Source organism: Tasmannia lanceolata, unplaced genomic scaffold, assembly GCF_043159265.1.
Source record: "Tasmannia lanceolata isolate RefF3 unplaced genomic scaffold, GAP_Taslan_0.1 ptg000008l, whole genome shotgun sequence".
Lineage (NCBI taxonomy): Eukaryota > Viridiplantae > Streptophyta > Magnoliopsida > Canellales > Winteraceae > Tasmannia > Tasmannia lanceolata.
The window spans coordinates 14,529,632-14,546,240 of NW_027518685.1; the positions used below are offsets into that span (position 1 = coordinate 14,529,632).

Consider the following 16,609-nt stretch of genomic DNA (forward strand, 5'->3'; position numbering starts at 1 on the left):
TAGGAATATGCTTGTCTGCTCATTCAAGAGGAATTCTCTGTATACGAATACGCTAATGATTAAAATTATATGGGAAGTGATATATTCACACCTATCTCTTCCTCGACCCACCCCTTCTAGTGCATTTAAGACTATCTATTACAGTACAGGGGTTGGCCCGAGGAAGAAAAGGGGTGAATATATCATTTCTCAATGTATCTAACGGCTAGAATCGAATGGATTCAAAAATGGCCCACCGCTTGATCTTTCGAAGAATACAAAGGTGCACATTGATACCAAGTGCGTACATTAGCGTGGTCCCTTTCAGACAGGCTGACGGAAATCGAGCTCGAGAGACATTCAGAAAATGACCCAGGAAAATGGCGCACATAAGGAGATTTCTATTGCCGATTAGGGCATCGTTTTGCGCTCTCTCTCCTCCCAATCCTTCTCTCTTTCGTTCGAGAAATTCACGTAAGCTTCGATTTTCTTCTCAGTCTTCTTCTTCGTTTCTCTCTCTGAATCTCTTCTCTTAGGTCTGGGAAACCTTATTTTCTCCCCGTGGATTGACTCAAATTTAAAGTCTGTTGATATGAAAGTTCGTCTTGTTTGATTAATTGGGAGATTAGGTTTTAATTTTAAGGAATGATTCTGTACAACTCGTTTGCACCCTATTATAGTTCAAACTCTATGTTGGATAATCCTTTTCGATCCGAGGTGTCCATCCGGTGGGCGCACCGTGGATTGGTCACTGTGAAAAGTCACACCAATTGGAACAGTTTGGAGTTAGGATTGTCCAATGAGATTGATTCTTACCTAATACTGCCTCCCATCAATGATCAACAAATTCCAATCCGTGGGAGGTGCACCATAAATACAATTCCTCTTAATTTTAGAGCTTAATTTAGGAGTTTAGGTTTAATTTCTTTCTTTCTTCTTTCTTTTTCTTTTTTTTCTTTGAAATAGTGAATGTAAAATTATAAAAGAAAAGGGGAGAAAACCCCGACGACCGAGGTGGTCATTACATGGGAGGAGACAAAAGATTCTTAGGATACAGCCCACTCAAGGAGGAAGAAATTCAAAAATCTCTAGTCTTTCCCTAGCTTCCTCTTGTTTAGCGAGTCTATCCTCTTCTGAATTTTCCTATCTTCTGACATGCCTGAAGGAAATAGAAGATCTTGCTACCCGATCCGAGATCTCATCGATTCAATGAGCAAATCTCCAATGGTGAGGGGATGACCCCTGGAGCCACCTAATGACATTGAGTCATCCTCAAGTATGAGACTATAAAAAAGGTTTGGCTTGATGAGTCCTCCCCCCTGTTGTCTCTAATAAGACCACCAACTCCAGCTGGACCAGGGTTCCCCAAACTTGAACTTTCAGAGTTCAATTTCCTCTTTCCTATCTCTGGTGGAACCCATCCTGCTATTGATAACCTGAGCCTGCTCCCTGCTGATACAGATATTCCTCCAACCATACCATAGGTCATGAGCTGAGGCAAACTGAAACTTTGGAAGAATTTTGACCCATGCGATAGTGAGAGCTATCACCCTTAGTGAAGATGAAATGGGGTATTTTAACTAGTCCCTTGAATACCCTAGTATTTTTTCTTTCTTTCCATAGAACCCATATAGTAGCCAGAGGACTACATTCCATAGAATTTTACCTCTTTAACGCCATGACACAAAGGACCAGCTTTCCAGCATATCAAACACTTTGGATTGGAACCCCATTGAATACCAAATCTAGAAAGTATTCCGCCCCACACCTCCTTTGCTAGCCGGCAGTGGAGTAGGATATGTTCCATAGATTCTCCTGCCTCTACACATAGGGCGCAGTGGTCAATGATCAACATCTGACGATCGCGCAAGTGGTCTACCGCGAAAATTTTATCGAGGAATGTTGTTCATCCGAATGAACAAACCCTAGGCCGGGCTGGAATATCCCACACCCTGGTGAGAGGTGAATATACATGAACAGGAGCTAGTTGAAGATAAAACAATTTGACGCTCTGAACGTTCTATTAGAGCACCAAGTCCAAACACTTTTGTCTTCCTCAGATCTATTGATGTAGCATGAATGAACCGACCCATGAATGATCCAACTCCCTGTCAAGGAAATTCCTGTCAAAAACTTATCATTTATTCATGTTAGCTTGTAATTTTTATTTTTTTTAATATTTGAGCAATTCCTGTCAGATCCACTAACTAATGAAGTCAGCATTTTTTCTTTCAAAATTAATAATTTTATTTTATTTCTGTTAGAAAATCTGATAAATTTTCATTATTACATTGTACTCTTTCATTATATTTTACTTTTTTATGAAATTATTGAATGAAGTGGCTTTTTTCTTACATTTTCTATTTATTTAAAGCATATGTATATATGGTTGTACACATTTTCAATTTAGAATGGACCTTATTGTTCTAGACATGCGCGGAAACACATGCCATTAGGTATTTGATGTTGTTAAACCATTATTGTGGTTGTGTGATGATTTCTAAGTGTATATATGTTAAAATCCCTGAAGAATTCCAGATCTAAATCTTTCTTTCACCATGCTGTACCTAATCCAGTCTCTTTTCATGTTTGGCTCAACCTTGCACCTCCTACACTTGCGCGTTTGGTTGTACTATCTTTTAGGATAAGATTCTTACGGTTGATCACGTTTGCAATCGTAAGCTTCTTATGATTGAGCACTACATTCTTTGTGTTGAAGCGAGCAAATCCGTGGACTATATTTTCGTTCATTGCAGGGTTGCTAAAGATGCTTGGAACCACATCCTGAGAAGGTTTGGGGTGTATTGGGTATTCCTTGCTATGATTCTGGAGCTCCTGGATTGTTGGTCCTTTGTGCCTTTGCCGAGGGAAGGGAGCTTTGTGCTAGCAAGGACTGGCTCCGCTTCAAATCCAGGGTGGGTGAAGCTTAATTTTGATGGATCGAGCATTGGTAAGGGTCGAGCATTGGTAACTCCTGCCCCTGCAGGAGTAGGGGGTGTTGAGAAATGAGTTCGGTTTTACGAAGTGGACTTTTCTCTGGTCCCATTAGGGTCAAGGATTATAATGAGATACTTCTACAAAGTGTGCTTTGGTTTGGTCCCATTGGGATCAAGGATTCTAACGAGGCGGAAATGAGGGCCTTCTTGCAGGGCATCAAGTCCACGAAGTGCAGACTGGGGGTGGAAGGAGATTCCCTCAATGTTATCAAGTGGATGAAAGAGAGCCATCCTCACCCGTGGAGGTTTACGGATTTGATCGAAGAGATCCAAGACCGTATTGAGGGATGCCCGGTTGGATTCCAACACGTTAGGAGAGTGACTAACAGTGACGCAGATCGGCTGACCCGTTCTAGAGTCAATAGGATTGATCTTGAGATTTTTGACTTCTTGCCTTCTTAATTTTCTTTTGTACTTTTTCTACTTTTGTAGTTTTCTCTGCTTCCTCTTGGCATGTCACAACCATCTTGGTCGTGATTGTCTCCCTCTTTTCGTTTTTCATAAAATGCGTCATTATTAAAAAGAAGTGTATTTTATGTTTATTCTAGCATATCCCGAAGCATCATCTCATGTTTCCATCATTTGCATGCATTTGTATAAACTTCTGTAATTTAATGGGATTTTCACCGACGTGCATATCGAGACCGACATGTTCCAATTTCTATGGCAACCGACATGCATACCAAAATTGTTAAAAATAAGAATCATGCAAAATGTCACAAATTACATCCCATCGCTCAAACATAAATCATCACCTTCTAGGGGCTTTCATAAGTCCGTCATCATACTCAATAGAGTGGTACCCCTCTTCATCGCCACCAATATCTCTAGGAACATCATCAGGATCGACGTCGGCATATGCAGCAACACCAGTAGGATAGTGTGTAGAAGAAATGGAGAAAATAGGGGCTTAGATGGGTTTATATAGATTTTTTTTTGGGGAAGCAAAGAGGCGAAAGTACCCTTCACACATCTACAAAACAGACATAAAATAACAGTAAAATATTAAAAAAAAACATAGCCGTTAGAACTTAGAACGGACCGGAATGGATTAGAATTTTGGACAAAACAGAATATTATGATGTGTTGTTCCGTTTTCCAAACCGAAACGAAATGTGGCCGAAACAAAATGGAATTGACAACAATGCTCCCAAGATATCTTCTCTTCACTCCTATACTATACGACATGTTCTATAGGTGATTTGAGTACGGACTCTGTGTTGAGTTTCTAGCAGCCTCATCGAGGTATGTGTCCAATTTTTGCTGTGGTATATTGGTTTTCGAAGGGGCCGTGTTATCTTTCATGGTGAAAGAGTTAATATGCTTCACATATTGCCTAAACATTCTTCAAAGCAGTTGTTCCGACTCCATGGGTTGTCAAGGACTTTCACTGATGTGATTTAGTCTTAAGGCTTAGGAGTAGTTCATTGATGTACAATTTCTTTTTTAAAATTTTTTAGAGTGTTATTTTATGTTTTGGATGCATTTTTATGGTCCTAGATGTGGGGGAGGGTATTCTACATGTTCAAATACAGGACATGTAGAATACCACTGGTTGATTTTTATTTTCATGAATTTGTCATATTTTCCAGATTTCACTTGATTTTTGGGAAACCCCATCTTTCCAGAAGTTTTTTCCCATGGTTTGATGTCTGAGAATAGTTATTCCTAATTCCAATTGCATTCATCGACGGAATGCTGGAACCTTTTATTTGAGTTGCTAAATTAGAGTTCTACTAGGCTTTTAACTAAATTAGGTATTTTTAAAGTTTTGAAAAGTTTTTAGTTGAATTTTTTTCCAAGTTTAGAAGCTTGAATCTGAGTTGCAGCCAAGCTGTTGCAGTAACTTCGTTGTTTGTGAACAGTTACAATTCAAGGATTTATTGTTCTTGGAGGATAGGAAGACAGTCTGGGATTAGTTATAATAGGAAATGGAGTTAGGGAGGGAGTTTCTATTTGTTTTAAGGGGGAATGAACATAGGTACGTGCTGTCCATAATAAAGACAAGTTTACGAATTTTTACATAAGTTCTCTAGAATATTGAATTTCTGAGTTGATTTATTCTCTTTTCAAGCTATATCTCCTCTTAGATTATATTCTGCAGCAATTTGGTGGGGTTACCTCTATATTCGAGCACTCTATCTGAAAAGTGAAAAAAAAAACCAATATAATTTTTTGTACTGCCACAAGTTCTAGTTTTTCTAAACCTACATGTCAGTTATACATCTACTTTGGAACTGATTTGCATCAGATCTATGTTATACTGATTTTTCATTTGTACCCAATTTCTGCTTTGATGTGGATTTCTACCGTAAGTTATCTTTTGCAGATAAATATATTCATCTCCTTGTTGTTTGAGCATAACTTAATGATTCATTGGGCAGTATTTGTTGAATTTTCTGCCGATACACGCTCATGCTGGTTTTTCTTTCATGCATATTTGTTTTGTTAGGTTGTTCATGTGATTTATAAGTAAGAAGTAGATAACTAGTACATGACCAATTTCACTTGACATCTTGACTTTTGAATATGCATCATATTGTTTAATATGTTCATCATGCCCCTTCATATGCAGTTACTGGTAAATATGAACAGTTAAAGACGTGGGTGAAAGGTCATGAGACTGTAGCATCAAGATTCCAGTCTAACATTCAACGAAAATGTATGCATAATCTGAGTTCCTCAGGCAAGTTCTTAGATTTATTTCCTTCTGAGTTGCCAAAGTGATATGGAGGGCATTTGGTGAATATCCCATGCCAGTATTCTTTAAATTTAATATTTTTTCTGGATACACTAAGCAACATCAAAATGTTTAGTTGATGTTTATATTCTACCCCTCATGTACTTTTCTCTCAATTCATGACTCATGAGGCAAATTCTGAATTTTTTCTTTCAATATGTTCCCTAATTGCATTATCAGTTAGACGTAGTAATTATTTATTTTTCTCTCTACAACTTAAGATGAGAGACTGTATGCTATTAATCTGGCCTGATCTTATGTTATTCACCTCACCTGAAGTGTACACTAACATATGCATGGTTTTAAATCTTGGTTTTGGTTTTGGACTAAGCTGAAACCGACATCTCAGCCGAAATACCGAAATTTGGTAAAAAACGAAATTTCATTTTTTTGTAACAAAATTCGGCTTTTTCAACGCACGAGAGTGATTCTAAAGGTACGAGTTTCGGCTCCGCTTATAGTAAATTCAGAACGCATAAACTTTTCTTCCGCCTGGAGTGTGATTCCAAAAGAAACAATTTGTCTACCACTTATAGAAATTCAAGACTGCATTTTGTTCAACCTGAAGAATTGCAGACTACGTTTTGTTCAGAGGAAATTCAAGACTGCATTTTGTTCAACCTGAGGAATTGCAGACTACATTTTGTTCAGAGGAAATTCAAGACTGCATTTTGTTCAACCTAAGGAATTGCAGACTACATTTTGTTCAGAGAGAGAGAGAGAGAGAGAGAGAGAGAGAGAGAGAGAGGGGTGCAAAATGTCAGAAAGAGAGAGGGAGATAAAGAGAGGGAAGGGGAAAGAAATAGAGGGAGGGGGAGAGAGAGAAAGAGGAGGGGGGAGAGAGAGAGGCCCAAGCTTCAACTAGCTCTGATATTTATATACTCATAGATCCCTCCCAGTTTCGAGAGGTGTTACAAAGATTAACGGGGAATGGCAGAAATGGTGATCGCAACGAACCTCTCTTGGAGCCGGAGATCAACCACCCTGGCGAGTAATGCAAAAATGGCACGTGATGGGCAATAGAGCTCAAAGACAATTTTGAATGAAACAATGAATTATGGAGACTCATACTATGAGATGTAAGAAGTTCACCATGATAATCATGGATCATGGAAAGAATTCACCCACAAGTTGGGGAGGGATGTTGTGATTTGGATTGTAAGGATTTAGTTAAAGGTCGAGGGTTGGGAGCATTTCAGTCCATTATGTCAATCCAATCCAAGTTTAAGTTGATGATGTGAGTGAAGGTGTGGAGGGATGATAGGGTTTGTTTCGTGGGGATCTAAAAGTATGAGTTTCGGCTCCTCTTATAGTAAATTCAGAACGCATAAACTTTTCTTTCGCCTGGAGTGTGATTCCAAAAGAAACAATTCGTCTACCACTTATAGAAATTCAAGACTGCATTTTGTTCAACCTGAAGAATTGCAGACTACGTTTTGTTCAGAGGAAATTCAAAACTGCATTTTGTTTAACCTGAGGAATTGCAGACTACATTTTGTTCGGAGAGAGAGAGAGAGAGAGCCGGAGAGAGAGGTGTAAAATGTCAGAAAGAGACAGGGAGATAAAGAGAGGGAAGGGGAAAGAAATAAAGGGAGGGGGAGAGAGAGAGAGAAGGAGGGGGGGAGGGGGAGAGATGCCCAAGCTTCAACTAGCTCTGATATTTATATACTCATAGATCCCTCCCAGTTTCGAAAGGTTGTATAAAGATTAACGGGGAATGGCAGAAATGGTGATTGCAACGAATCTCTCTTGGAGCCGGAGATTAACCACCCTGGCGAGTAATGCAAAAAATGGCAACGAAACGGTATTTCCTCCGGAGATCAACAACCCCGGCCAGCTATGCAAAAATGGCAATGAACATCTTTTGGAGGTATTTCCTCCTGAGATTAACTACCCTGGTGAGCTATTGGATTTAGACACTACCTGGCCATTTGCCCTTCTCCTAGACGACATGCCAGCGGACTACATGGCAGAATCACTCCCCGAGATAGACCCTTTCTGCGGCAACTTGCTATGGGATTTCGACGAATTTCCGAGCCAAGATGTGGCCAAGAAAGACAAGTAAATTTAACTAAGTTTACTTTTATGCACTTTAATTGCTTTGGACATTGCAGCAAGTATGTTCCTAAATTCATGTAAATTCGACAAAATTTTATAAATTGTAGTAGAGATATTATCCAATACTTGTCTGAAGCATGATTATTGTGACAATATTACAACAAAATTTAGCTTGAGTGACTTGATTGGATTGAATGTAAGAATCCTCATCCATATTGTAACTTTCCTATAAAACATATACGGCAGAAATAAGCTATTGTTTATGAAAAATAAAAGATAGTTCTTTCATAGTATATGCGTTTTCAATGAGATTGGATGAAAACCTCTCGAGTTATACTGCAAGGACTGCCTGCAACTTATAACTTCAGGGTTAAAAAATGAAACCCTACAGAGGAATGATAACGTGAAAGTTCTCTTTGAATATAATGGCAATACAGGCTCTTTTTTTGTTAGAAACTATTTACTTTTAGCTTAAATCACTATTTTATTGTTAAAAAAACGTATCTATCCATTCTAAACATGTTCCATTGCCATTTCTCCAATTTAACATCCGGTCCTCACAATGGTCTTGTAGGTCAATGGTTGAGGCTTTGTTTCTCAACCTTGAGGTCGCAGGTTCTATCCCAGCTTACCAACGAGAACAAAACCATTCGGACATCACAATTATCTTAGGGATGTCCGAATGGTTTTTTTTCCGTTGGTAAGCTGGGATAGAACCTGCGACCTCAAGGTTGAGAAACCAAAGCCTCAACCATTGAGCTACAAGACCATTGTTTAAATTGGATAAATGGCAATGGAACATGTTTAGAATGGATAGATACGTTTTTTTAACAATAAAAATAGTGATTTAAGCTAAAAGTAAATAGTTTCTAACATAGTTGTAAATTCTGTTCCGGCCGGAATGGACCGGAATTCCAGTTCTGGCTCTGAATCTGGAATGGTTTGGGCATATTTCCGTTCCGGCGCCGGAATTCCGGTCCATTGCTTTTTGACCCTTTTTCATTTTATGACCATTTTATGGCCGTTGGAAGGGTATTTTTAATGAATATGCCTTTTGAGACATATTTTGGACTATTTATTAGTTTTTTTTATCCTTTTCTATTATTTTTTATTTTTTGGGAATTTTCTCATATTTTTAATATTTTTTTGTGTGGCCGAAAAGTTTCGACCGGAATGCACCGGAATGACCGAAATCCCACCAAAATTTCGTTTCGGTGGCCAAAACCGAATGGCCACCGAAACGGAATTTACAACTAAGGTTTCTAACAATAAAAGAGCCTGTATTGCCATTATATTCAAAGAGAACTTTCACGTTATCATTCCTCTATAGGGTTTTATTTTTTAACCCTGAAGTTATAAGTCACAGGCAGTCCTTGAAGTATAACTCGAGAGGTTTTCATGCAGTCTCATTGAAAACGCATAGACTATGAAAGAACTATCTTTTATTTTTCATAAACAATAGCTTATTTCTGCCGTATATGTTTTATAGGAAAGATATGCTATGGATGAGGATTCTTACATTCAATCCAGTCAAGTCACTCAAGCTGAATTTTGTTGTAATACTGTCACAATAATCATGCTTCAGACAAGTATTGGATAATATCTCTACTACAGTTTATAAAACTTAGTCAAATTTATATGAATTTAGGAACATACTTGCTGCAATGTCCAAAGTAATTAAAAGTGCATAAAAGTAAACTTAGTCAAATTTATTTGTCTTTCTTGGCCACATCTTGGCTCGGAAATCCCATAGCAAGTTGCCGATGAAAGGGTCTATGTCGGGGAGTGATTCTGCCATGTAGTCCGCTGGCATGTCGTTCAGAAGAAGGGCGAATGACCAGGTAGTGTTTAAATCCAATACTCACCAGGGTAGTTAATCTTAGGAGGGAATACCTCCAAGAGATGTTCACTGCAATTTTTGTATAGCTGGCCGGGGTGGTTGATCTCCGGAGGAAATACCGTTTCGTTGCCATTTTTGGATTGCTCGCCAGGGTGGGTTGATCTCCGTCTCCAAGAGAGGTTCGTTGCGATCACCATTTATGCCATTCCCCATTAATCTTTGTACCACCTCTCGAAACTGGGAGGGATTTATGAGTATATAAATATCAGAGCTAGTTGAAGCTTGGGCCTCTCTCTCCCCCCCTCATTCTCTTTCTCTCTCCTCCTCCCTTTATTTCTTTCCCCTTCCCTCTCTTTATCTCCCTCTCTCTTTCTGACATTTTGCACCTCTCTCTCTCTCTCTATCTCTCTCTCCGACTCTCTCTCTCTGCCTCCTCTCTGAACAAAATGTAGTCTGCAATTCCTCAGGTTGAATAAAATGCAGTCTTGAATTTCTTCTGAACAAAATGTAGTCTACAATTCCTTAGGTTGAACAAAATGCAGTCTTGAATTTCCTCTGAACAAAACGTAGTTTGCAATTCTTCAGGTTGAACAAAATGCAGTCTTGAATTTCTATAAGTGGTAGACGAATTGTTTCTTTTGGAGTCACACTCCAGGCAGAAGAAAAGTTTATGCGTTCTGAATTTACTATAAGCGGAGCCGAAACTCATACTTTTAGATCCCCACGAAACAAACCATATCCTCCCTCCCCACCTTCACTCACATCATCAACTTAAACTTGGATTTGATTGACATAATGGATTGAAATGCTCCCGACCCTCGACCTTTAACTAAATCCTTACAATCCAAATCACACCACCCCTCCCCAACTTGTGGGTGAATTCTTTCCATGATTATCACGGTGAACTTTTTGCATCTCATAGTATGAGTGAGTCCCCATATTTCAATGTTTCATTCAAAATTGTCTTTGAGCTCTATTGCCCATCACGAAAAGAAAAATAGTATACTGCCCATGTATACTATTTTCCATGGTTTTCTAGTTGATGACATTCTTAGGAATTTGAATCTGGTAGCCAAGACTAAAGTGTCAATCTCAAGATTGCAATGATGGATTTCCCATTCTGTTACAACCATCAGTCTCAAATTAGCGTGGGGATTGGGGATTAGCCAGTGCTGTCAAAGGGTTATTTAGAAACGTAAAGGGAGAAATATTCAAGGGATATTCTATGACAATTGGAAGACTGGGCTCTAAAAAATTGAAGCGAGAGCTCTCTTTACCTGATTATTTTCAAGGACATTATTCGTTTCATTGTTTGTTAAAGGTGATTAAGAACGTATAGAAGAGATTCCTGCATGTCGTTTAGAATTTTAGGTTGAGACTTTTTGTAATTTCTCTCTCTATTCTGTGGCTCCGTGAGCCGATTTCCATTTCCTCAACATTTCTTCAAAGCTATCGCAGCGAGAGAGCATGAGGGCGTTTTGATCTTATCATCTTGTAGCGATCAGGATTCTGTTTTGGATGAGATGGCAGATTCTAGGGATTCTTTTGGTGTGATGACAGTCGTTGTTCTCATTTTTTGGCATCACTTTCTTCGGTTCAGGCACAAAGCCCTGCTCTGAGCTATGGGATGTTGATCGACCAAAAGAATTGCCTAGGTGCTGATATTGGTACCCCTGGTTCTCACATATCTTATCCACCCCATGAAGAATCACGAGATTCATTTTAGAAATGTTAGATCGTAGTCGGGAAATACCTTCATCCATAAGCACATTCCAAGACCAGAAACTGAGACGGCGGTAGGTCTAGCAAGAAATAGAGCGGAGAGAGAAAGATTGAACATTGGGATTCAGTGCCAAGAGTTTTTTTTTCCTCATACAGTCGTTCTTATGAACGATCCCAGTTTTCTATAGTTTGATGATGCTGTTTCTTGGTGGTGATAGTGCTGTATCTTTCTCTTTTTTGGACGTCTTGTTCTCTTCTGTTGTACTTTCTCCCCTATGTAATACAGTTTCTTTCTTTTTGCTGAAAAAAAGGAAACAAGAAATTGTAGGCAAAACTATTGCTGGACTATACAGTATGCAATTCCTGTCCACCTCTTGGAACCAAATGATATAAGGTTTTTTTTTTTGAATGGTGACCAATCGGTATAAGTGATCATATGAGTTTCTTTTTCTAGGGAACATTCTGTCATAGTAGTTTCAATATCTGTCTCTATTTTCCCAAGAGTGCGTGCTGCAATATGGAAATAAGGTGCGGTTTTTGGAATGAGAGAAATGAGGATCTTCTGTATGGTCTCTACATGTAAGATTATGGGAAAGATATCATCTATTGGGATGTGGTTGTAAAGAATTAGGGTTGCAGGGGAGCAAGATGCATTGTGAGTGAAAGGAATTAATCAAATACAATCTTTGCAATGAAACGAGAGCCAAGATGCAAAATGTCGTGGTCTATTCTTTCAACCTTAACTTAGATGGTCATCTGGGCTGACCAATATTGGAGGTCTATTCTGTAGTCATAGAGGAGACATTGAGAAGGCCTTTCTGGGTCACCCTGGATTCTAGGAGTTGAATGAGGCAGTGCCTCGATGTTTTTGCAGATACCTAGAGGGAAGACTAATAGTAGCTGGGATTCCATAGAACTTATTGGCCCTTGGGGACTATGGGCCATGGAGTTTGGCTCACATTATTGATGAAATTTATGATTTTGGCTAGAGGATTAGATGTATTCTTCATTCATATCAAGCGCGGGGCAGATGAAGTATCAGATACTTTAGATAGGGAAGGAGCTAATCATTTAGTTCTGTGTATCTGCAAACTCTGCTCCTCGTACAAGTTGCTTCATTTTCATTCATTATAAAATGTTTAGTTCTCAGAAAAAAAATCTGGGGAGACGATGCGAACTGAGTTATTGGAATTGGCTTTCTTTTTTTGTTTGTCCTGAAATTTTTTGGCTACTGCTGATGATGCACAATTTGTGAATATGTAAATCAATTATTTAAAGATCATTAATATGCTAAACACTTGCATGCATGAATTAGATCTTTCTCTTTAATTCGATCTAAGACTTAAATGTTGGCTTCCTTCCAGGAAGAAAAATGAGTTTGGGAAGGTTCTTGGGATTGTCAGTTCTGACTGGATCAAGTGTTGCATATGCTATGGATGGTGAGGGGACACCTTGTACCAATTCCTCGTGTCTGAATTTTTATATCAATTTTCTAATCTAGATGGCTTTGATACCTGCATTCTTCAAGAGTCCTTTAATTTCTGGCTTTCAATAATGTAGGAGATGATATCATAGCGGAAGAGAGTCAAGCAAATTTTTGGGACTCTTCAGGCTGCTTGGAAGATGATCCAGACACCTTCTTGGCATGGGCCAGGAAATGCTGGCTGCCCGTTATTCTGGTTGTAACGGTGGTGACGGGTTGGCAACATCCTTTAAGTCTTGCCATTAAAATTGCGCTTTTTCTCTTCAGCACAAAACCCAGTCCTTTTTCAGTGCATCTTTTTATTGAGAAGGTCAGCTCAAAAGAATCTCATTTGCTTTCCAAAAGTGTTGATTTCTGAGTAATAATACTAACAGCCATATCAAGAGCCATACTAGCTGTAGTTTTAAGGTCGGCCTGTGACATGATTTCTTTACCAATTACAGTCCGTGTGTGTACTTGATTTATCAGTACTTATTAGTCATCTTCACTTTATCAGATAGAGAATCTAAAATCCTAAACTATATTCTTAATGATTTGTTGAGATCATAAAGCGGCAATTCTCTTGCTATCGATGGAGTTACTGATTATTTCAAAGTTAAATAAGTAATGACTTTGCTATATGCGATCTGATGGGAGATTGCGGGCCAGTGCATAATCAAAGAATTGATATAAGCATCTTTTCTCGACAAGCACAGTTCACTGACAAATACATCTACCCATAACTGAATTCCTACCTGTATTTTCCGAAAGAAACCGTGTCATTTTGGATATGTGTGAGTATTTCACACAGTTCTGAGTTGCTGTTCCTGTCCCTGTTTCGGTTTCATCAATATAATAAAATTGTTGTTTTTTTCTTTTGAAAAAAATGGAGCTTTTCAGAAATACACAAAGATCTTTAAAAAATTCTTTAATAAATTTGTTTTTGACTCTCCTATGTGTGCATGCTTTCGCCAATGTGCACAATGGATTTGCATCAATTTTGAAGGTTCAAACAATTATTTGTTCTCTATCATGGTTGTTCACTGAGGATTTGGTGCTAATTTTTGCCATGCCCTTTTAAGTTCATCTAATTTCATATTTTGCAGATGCGTCGTCAATCCATGTTTCAGGACCCAGGATTGTACAAATTAAAGGTGAGAATGCCCATGCTTAATATTACACTCATCATTAGGGACTTCTCAAATATGTCAATTTCTCTGCAAACCCTCTCAAAAAGTTTTGATGCATTCATGTTTCTCTTTTGTTTGAATATTTCATGGAGTATTTTTTTTCTTGAAAAATGGGTATCTCGTTCAAGGCTTTCATGCTAGAAAAATGCAAAGCATTCCAAGTTTTCATATATTGTTCTGTCTCCCACTGAAAATCAGAGGGAAGTTCAGTTTTGTTCCTTGAAGTGTACTTCTCCTATTGTTGGAACTCTAATATTATTATGTATTATGCATAATTAGGATAGGTACCATCACTCATGTAACTTACTAGTAGCATACTTGTAATTTTTTGAAGATCTAGGCAAAAACATAGATTAGTTGGTAAATTAATGACCTTTCAAAAAAAAAAAGTTGGTAAATTAATGTACTTGACCAAATATCTCCTTTGCTGTCAGTGCGGTTAGTCAATTTATGCAGTCTCCTAGAGTTCTACATTGAGAAGATGTCATTTGTAGTTGAGAGTCTTGAGACCTAGTCAAGGAATTTTGTACAAGTGTATCGGACATATGAACGTTGAAGGTTCTATACGGATGCAAATTGGGATGGTTAACCTTCAGATAGAAGGTCCACTACAGGGTATCGTACATTTGTTGGCAGAAATCTCGTCACATCGAATAGTAAAAACAGCATGTAGTAGCCCAGTCGAGCGCAAAAGTAGAGTATAGAGCAATTGTACATGCTGCGCACGAGTTGGTTTGGTTGCATTCCTTTTTAAAGAACTAACTTTCAAGGCCAAGTCTTTATTGAAGTTATATCATGATAACCAGGTGGCTATTCATATCACAAATAATCTTGTGTTTCATGAGAGGACGAAATATATAGAAATCGATTTTCATTTTGTGCACGATAAAGTGATCAACATGGAAATCTCTACCTAGTTTGTTCTATCCCATAATCAGTAATAGCCTTTAGTTGGCTAGATTTTATTTGCACCAAGCTTGGCATTCAAACACGTTGTGCAGAAGTCTTGTATTCTGGCATTATACAAGACCCTGACAGACTAATGTGAGCAACACACACGCGGGTCAAGCTGTGCGGTCAGCTCGTTGGGGGTGCAGGGGCAACACGCCCCGGAAGGAAGATTTGATTTTCGGATTTCTGCTAAAGGGTATTTCTGTAATATTCTCCATGTAGTGGCATTGATATATAAGCCACATGTTAGGGTTACGAGTTTGAGGTTTTCTTGGCCAAGAAGAAGAGAGTTTGTAACGCTAGACCGAAATAGTGAAAGTCTCCCCCCGTGGAAGTAGGCACATTGTCGAACCACGTGAATCTTGTGTGATTGTGTTTTTTGCATCATTTCTTGATCTTTTTGCTGCACATCATGTTCGATCCTTGTTGAGAAGGTATTTTCTCAGTTTTCTACAAAACATACTGTGCGTCACCTTGAGGGAGACTGTTGGAAGTCTAGTATTCTTGTGCATAGTATGTCTATAATAAATAGTGGGCACCAACAAGAACACATTTTCTTCCATATTTCTTGTATTTTTTTTAAAAGTTTCTTCCGTTAGTCTTGTCCTCTTCCCTTTCTCTCCTACTTGCATCGAGCTTATACAAGTAACACCTATTATATGTTAGTAATAGTTTTAGATGGTGCTAAGTTTTATTCCATTGAATCTATCTCTACAGTTATTTTATGCCAAAAAAGTTGAAGTTGAGGATTACAAGCTTCTGTGCTTAGCAACAGTCGAATTAAGAGACAGGAAGCTCACTTTGATAGGAATTTTGGGCACCTGGTGGGTTTTGCAATCATCAAATTGTCATGGAGGCACCTCTGTTTTTGGCCCTTGAGAACAGATGAGAAACTGAAGGTAACTAATCTGTAATTCATTAAATAAATTATCCAGTAATCATTCTATTAGGAAAAATATTTATGTTCAATTGCAGAATAATGAATGCAAAGAGGCACGGGGCAGAGTGAAGGGTATATGATCAGTTATGATTTGTTGTGAGCTGCTTTCTCATGCCACAGTTCCAGAGTTCTATTCTTTTGGCCCTGTTCGCGACTTACTGATAATCGTAGCCATTTGGTCAGTGGGTCACATTTCATTTTGTGCAATTTACCAATCAGCTCTTGCTTGGGGAAATCAAGAGGTAAACCTCTTCAGGGTTTTTGTTACATCCTTTGCTTCATTTTTGTTCTCTAGGATTGAAGTTACTCGGTCATGGTTATTCACAGGATTTGAAAGGTTTTTGAGTCCCTTCGACTTTGGCTAGGATTTGTATCAGGATATTTGTGAGGAAATTTTTGGTGTTCTTTCGACGGGCATGAAAATATCAGTAACTGATTTTTTTTTTTTTTTTTTTTTGTGATCGGAAAAGGATCCAATTACTTCGAAAGAATTGAATCGAGGAGCTGTAGGTTCTGCAGAGTGATAGCAAAGGTGGTGTATCTGTCACCTTTTATTCCGTCACCCCTAAAAACTAACCTCCACCTAACTATGTCAGTGTAAGATTACTCTTAGTTTGAAATCACCTGTATACCTGGTATTGGCCATGCCAGAGTCACATCTATTTAATCTTAGAGCCAGAATCGTCCATTAGATGTCGGGTGGTAGAGATGTACCTTGGGGGGATAATACC

The 16,609-nt window shown here is 38.5% G+C and overlaps 1 protein-coding gene across 4 annotated transcripts; it reads left to right on the forward strand.

Moving 5' to 3' along the window:
- Positions 1–277: 277 nt before the first annotated feature.
- Positions 278–16,325, forward strand: LOC143884488 (uncharacterized). Of its 4 annotated transcripts, none has more exons than XR_013252930.1 (7): positions 282–453; positions 5,551–5,665; positions 12,704–12,774; positions 12,896–13,128; positions 13,904–13,951; positions 15,656–16,120; positions 16,206–16,325. XR_013252930.1 is itself a non-coding variant. In XM_077388105.1 (7 exons), the coding sequence occupies exons 1-6, from the start codon at positions 360–362 to the stop codon at positions 15,815–15,817; spliced, it is 723 nt and encodes a 240-aa protein (XP_077244220.1). In that variant the 5' UTR covers positions 282–359; the 3' UTR covers positions 15,818–15,837; positions 15,914–16,325. The 4 variants fall into 4 exon arrangements, 3 of the variants coding, with proteins under 3 accessions (XP_077244221.1, XP_077244220.1, XP_077244219.1); XM_077388105.1 differs by having other exon boundaries at positions 15,656–15,837; positions 15,914–16,325; XM_077388104.1 differs by having other exon boundaries at positions 15,656–16,325.
- The last annotated feature ends 284 nt before the right edge of the window (positions 16,326–16,609 follow it).